Source organism: Phalangium opilio, unplaced genomic scaffold (assembly GCF_054372755.1).
Source record: "Phalangium opilio isolate 3A_F unplaced genomic scaffold, DU_Popi_V2 ptg001170l_1, whole genome shotgun sequence".
NCBI classification, from domain to species: domain Eukaryota; kingdom Metazoa; phylum Arthropoda; class Arachnida; order Opiliones; family Phalangiidae; genus Phalangium; species Phalangium opilio.
The window spans coordinates 1844409-1849697 of NW_028324255.1; the positions used below are offsets into that span (position 1 = coordinate 1844409).

A 5289-nucleotide genomic window follows, 5' to 3' on the forward strand; every position below is an offset into this window, starting at 1 on the left:
TCAAACCACCAGGAGAAACGCTGACCAAAACTTTGACAGGGTGGTTCCGTTTGTAATAAGAACTAGACAAAATTCTACATTTAGGTTTCTCCAATACCACGACTATTTTTTCAAAGTCTTTAAAATATTGGGGCATGCTATTAATGATTTCTTTCTTTGAGGGCCATTTGATTGCACATTTAAAAACATTCGTGACTATAAACACGGTTTGTTTAAAGTATCTGCGGTAACTGATATCTGACATATTAAACATTGCAGAAATAACTGCGTACGGCAAGTTTAGTTTAATTTTCATTAAAAGGAGAAGAGTGAGTCCTTCTATTGCGATTTGAGCTTTGAAATTTATTAACATTGTCATAGATTCCACAATGGCATAAATTAACTTGAAAGTGGAGATACCAGTCATACGGCTTAAATCCTTCTCAGTTTTAAGTTTTTAACTGAATTCATAATACTAAAGGATTCAGAAAAGTAGGGGTTTCCTTGTACTGAAACATCTTTTCTCTCTTGATGCAAGGGCTCACAGACCTCGGTTTCAGGAGCATTTAAATCAAATTCAATATTTGCTTGTTTGTCAGTGGATTCTGGGGCATCTTCTATTTCCCCGTCTGAACTAGACTGCCTATAAGTTGAAGGTTCTGCATCACTGTTAAATTGTATTTGTCGATTATCAGCCCTTTTCTTTCTAACATTAAATTCTATGAGAGCGGTAGCTCTCTTAGATAAGACTTCATACTGACTTTAATGTATTTTCTTTCTGGTATCTTCGGAAATAATTTCGCTGTTAGTCAATATAGATAAACATTGTGAAGGGCAAGTTCCAAACTTTAGTTTCCTTTTCTTTGTCGGCAAATCTGAATTAACAAGTACATTGAATCGCGGTCTTAAATTCTTAATACTTAAATAACGAACTTACCTTGTAAAAAGTAATCAGTCTTCTTGATATGAAAACTGCATACAACCGGGTGATTTGAAATATCTTTTCCAATTTTCTAATTTTTAGGACGGGTTGCCATTCTTTACGCCACTTGTTTTCTTTAAGGAAACTATGCATACTTAACCCTGGGATAATTAGTTTTAATCTAGAATTACATTGTGGGAGTGGGACACAACAATACTTTTTGCTAGGCGCCATGTTATGATCCCATGATAACTTAACCTTAACGAAATATACTCCGTTAGAGCAGTTACCAAAAGTAACGCTAGGTGTCGCGTCACTCATTGGCGATAGCCAATAGGATCTCTTTGGCGATAGCCAATACGGAAACGTCATTCTAACCCTAATTTTCAAATTGATCGTCCATTGAAAGTAAGTTCTTATATATAATAATTTATTGTGTTATAATTTCCCAATTTTTTTAAACTTTGGCGTAAAATTACAATTCGCAACAGTTAATTTTGTTGCTGAGTTTAAAAATATATGGAAAATAATGATTTTTTTATATTGTTTAAAATAAATATTTTTTCGTTTATTGATTTAGGCTTAGCAAAATGGATAGAATTTCAAACACCATGAAGGGGTGCAAGGTAACATTTGTTACCGTTGGAGGAAGAGGTGGTGGAGGTGGCGGGGGGAGAGGAGGTCGTGGAGGTGGCGGAGGGAGAGGAGGTCGTGGAGGTGGCGGAGGGAGAGGAGGTCGTGGAGGACGAGGCGGAAGAGGAGGTGGTCGTGGGGGAAAGAAACCCCACGGAAAAAGAATTTGTTATAATTGCAAAAAACCGGGTCATATTGCCCGAAATTGCCAGAATAAACGAGGTACGAAAAAGAATGTTTCAACAAATTTATGTGGGGTTACGGATGTTTTTAGACGCAACTGCTATTGTTTATACATATTAGCATAGTAAACAATGGCGCTTATATCGCATTTTATTAAGGTTTAACGGAAATCATTTTGTAGCAATATAGGTCGAAACGTGATCTGTGACTTTACGCAGATTTTATTTAATTTATTAAAATTCCCTGATTATTCCTGGACTTAAAATCCTTAATATTCCCTGATTTTTCCGAACCGTTTTGGCCCATTTCCAAATTCCAGAATTCCACTCATGTATGGGAACCCTCATAGAGCTATGTAACATTATAGTTTTGAAAAGCTTAGGCAGCAAAACTGTAGGAAAATAATGTTAGTTAATGTTCATTAAATTTTATTTTTTTATGAAGAAGATGAGGAAAAAATGGAAGAGCCAGAAGGGCAAAAAATGGAGGAACAACAGCCAGAGCAAAGCTCCAACCAAGAAAACGAAAATTAGTTTTTAAAATGTAAGCAAAGGTTAATATTTTTAATGTAATATAGCATTTCGGAAATTACATTCAGAGAAACCAAAACACTGAGGTAGACCACCATTGAGGTATTCTCGCTCGCGCCAAGAGGCAACGCCAGATGGAGCCCGAGTTCACTGCAGGCGGTAGGCAAGGCATCTCGCACTACTTCTAGCGGTGCTTCTTGGCGTGAGGGAGAAGACCCTAATAGCGGCCTCGCCCTTTTCTCTGTATGTAATTTTAGAAATGGTCTGTACGATTACAATTTCGTTTCAAAAATAATAAAGTTGCGGTTATTTTTTATGTAGGTTCAAAAAAATAATTTGTTAAAAAGAAAAAAAAATATTTGTAAACTTTTTTTTGTTTTCAGTTGTAAATTCAACTTTTCGTTTTTATTTAATATTGTTTTTTAAAATCAATAAAAAAAATAAATACAATTGTCAATAAATTTTTTCATCATAGTTTAAAAATAATCAAATCAATATTGATAGCAAAAAGAATGGTAAGGTAAATCCGTGAAATGAACAATTATTATTTCAGTATGTTAGGTTACTTGAATGAATAGTTATGTTTAAGGCTTGTAAAGTTATGGGTGTGCAATGCAATGCAAACGTAGTCAATTCATCAATGACGTGAACCATGTTTATATGTATATGCAGAAGTGAGATGAGACTAGAAGTGAAGGGCTCTAGCATTGGTAGTAGATCCTGGCACTAGTGAACAAATTTGAGGATTTTATACCGCTTCCATCGCGCCTACACTACAGAGAAAAAAATTGGTCGAGTTCCAAAAACATTTCCCACCCCCTTCCCCTCAAACTAAAGCCGCGGAACACGGACGCGGGTGCTTGAATCTAGTTCGGCCGTCTACCGCCACGAGCGTCTCACGTTTTGGAGGGAAAATTCAGAAACCGCTACTAGAGGGCCAACCGTTCTTGTGTTATCAAGAATATTCACTTTCGCCGAGTGAAGAATTTGGTTAGCTCAGTACTTCTAGTCTCATCTCACTTCTGGTATATGGCAAGGAAACATACTTCTCATGAACCACTACAACACTAAACAGCGTGTTAGATATTTACCATAAACCAAAATTAAGTTAATATAATTTATCAGAATCGTATTATAAGCGTGTAGTTCTTGAAAGTGGAGATACCAGTCATACGGCTTAAATCCTTCTCAGTTTTAAGTTTTTAACTGAATTCATAATACTAAAGGATTCAGAAAAGTAGGGGTTTCCTTGTACTGAAACATCTTTTCTCTCTTGATGCAAGGGCTCACAGACCTCGGTTTCAGGAGCATTTAAATCAAATTCAATATTTGCTTGTTTGTCAGTGGATTCTGGGGCATCTTCTATTAACCCGTCTGAACTAGACTGCCTATAAGTTGAAGGTTCTGCATCACTGTTAAATTGTATTTGTCGATTATCAGCCCTTTTCTTTCTGGTATCTTCGGAAATAATTTCGCTGTTGGTCAATATAGATAAACATTGTGAAGGCAAGTTCCAAGCTTTAGTTTCCTTTTCTTTGTCGGCAAATCTGAATTAACAAGTACATTGAATCGCGGTCTTAAATTCTTAATACTTAAATAACGAACTTACCTGGTAAAAAGTAATCAGTCTTCTTGATATGAAAACTGCATACAACCGGGTGATTTGAATAATTAATATGTCGCAGCTCTCATAGATCACAATGTAGTAATTGATTGATCTACCAGTAAGATTGATAATTAATTGGTTAATAATTTATTTCAACCTAGTGACATTCAGTCAGCGGAGGTTTCATCATAAAAATCTAAAATTTACCTCTGCAGCTAATTAATATGTCGCAGCTCTCACAGATAACAATGTACTAATTGATTGATCTACTAGTAAGATTAATAATTAATTTGTTTATAATTTATTTGAACCTACCGACAGTATTCTTTCATCCGAAATAACCGAAGTTGATGTTGACTACTATGATAACGCTACCTTGACCGAGGCTTAGCGAAATTGTTTAATAATAAAATATTCTGTTGACTTATAAATTTAAAATTAATTTTAGTAAATTTCAATGAAGTTTTTTGTTATGCTAATAATAAAAATCATACCTAATTAGCCATCCCTTCAATGCCAATTCTAAAATTTTAATTTTAACCGAGAGCTCAAACACCATGTTTATCTAGCAAAATTCCCTCGACTCCCTCTAGCGGCGTGAATCACGACAAAAACGCCGTAAGCCCAAAATAAAAAACTAAAGCTAAAATGCGTGTCTCTAACAGTGGTGAAACGGCGTAACTCCAATACCCAAAACAACGTAAGTCGAAGTATGTGTTTATAATGATGAAAATCAATACTTAAACTTAATTTATCTTAATGAAACTAAGAAAAGGCACATCTATGGACTATTATTTTTCATTTAAGATGGTCCCCAAACGTAACGAATGAACAGTTTTCTTTAAATGCCTTCCTGGATAGATCACTTTTTCAAAAAAATCCCATGTTATTTCTATGGAAGAATATTGTATCTTTCACCAAATGTCGGATTCATTTTATGGATTCTAAAACCACCCTTAACAACTTTGTACTTTATAGAATTAACTATTAGTTTGATCTCTTTGAAATTTTAACCACAAAATTAGGGCCCAAATTTTAGTTCACTGACAAAATTTCAAAGCAGCAAACACAATACGAAAAAAGTTACGGCCGATCAAAGAACCCTCCTTTAGCATTAGAGGAAGTATCAAGTCTTATCTAAGAGAGCGACCGCTCTCCTAGAATAATAGTAGCAGAAGACAGACTGGAGGAGTCAAAGTTCATGTAATTAGTCTATTGTACGGTAGATGGCGTTGCGGTACGTGTTACACGTTCCGGTTCGACCCCCCTGTTCCCTCTTAACTCACATAGGTGCCCGTTTCTTTGAAGAGGCAAACCGTTCGTATAGGCAAAGCTAGAGCTGAAATGTCCTCTTAGTTTAGTGGCCCGTGTTAAAACTAAGGGAAAGAAAACGAGAAAAACCTACGTTATAAAAACATTATTTTTAAATGACTATA

General features: G+C 35.4%; 2 protein-coding genes and 1 long non-coding RNA gene across 7 annotated transcripts; 1 reads left to right on the plus strand and 2 right to left on the minus strand.

The window, feature by feature from the left end:
• Positions 1-623: 623 nt before the first annotated feature.
• LOC149584051 (uncharacterized) lies at positions 624-1273 on the minus strand. Its single transcript, XM_089863453.1, has 3 exons — positions 917-1273; positions 741-854; positions 624-646 (listed from the first exon to the last, which is right to left on the minus strand). The coding sequence occupies exons 1-2, from the start codon at positions 1271-1273 to the stop codon at positions 828-830; spliced, it is 384 nt and encodes a 127-aa protein (XP_089719579.1). The 3' UTR covers positions 624-646; positions 741-827.
• Positions 1184-2910, plus strand: LOC149584052 (uncharacterized). Of its 3 annotated transcripts, none has more exons than XM_089863454.1 (4): positions 1184-1309; positions 1482-1756; positions 2162-2260; positions 2569-2910. In XM_089863454.1, the coding sequence occupies exons 2-3, from the start codon at positions 1492-1494 to the stop codon at positions 2248-2250; spliced, it is 354 nt and encodes a 117-aa protein (XP_089719580.1). In that variant the 5' UTR covers positions 1184-1309; positions 1482-1491; the 3' UTR covers positions 2251-2260; positions 2569-2910. The 3 variants fall into 3 exon arrangements, with proteins under 3 accessions (XP_089719580.1, XP_089719582.1, XP_089719581.1); XM_089863456.1 differs by having other exon boundaries at positions 2165-2260; XM_089863455.1 differs by lacking the exon at positions 2569-2910 and having other exon boundaries at positions 2162-2273.
• Positions 2911-3278: 368 nt separating this feature from the next.
• On the minus strand, positions 3279-5012 carry LOC149584053 (uncharacterized). Of its 3 annotated transcripts, none has more exons than XR_016380290.1 (4): positions 4348-5012; positions 4061-4269; positions 3857-3965; positions 3279-3794 (listed from the first exon to the last, which is right to left on the minus strand). It is a non-coding gene; the product is annotated as an uncharacterized LOC149584053 (long non-coding RNA). The 3 variants fall into 3 exon arrangements; XR_016380289.1 differs by having other exon boundaries at positions 4061-4276; positions 4348-5010; XR_016380288.1 differs by having other exon boundaries at positions 4061-5001.
• Positions 5013-5289: the final 277 nt, after the last annotated feature.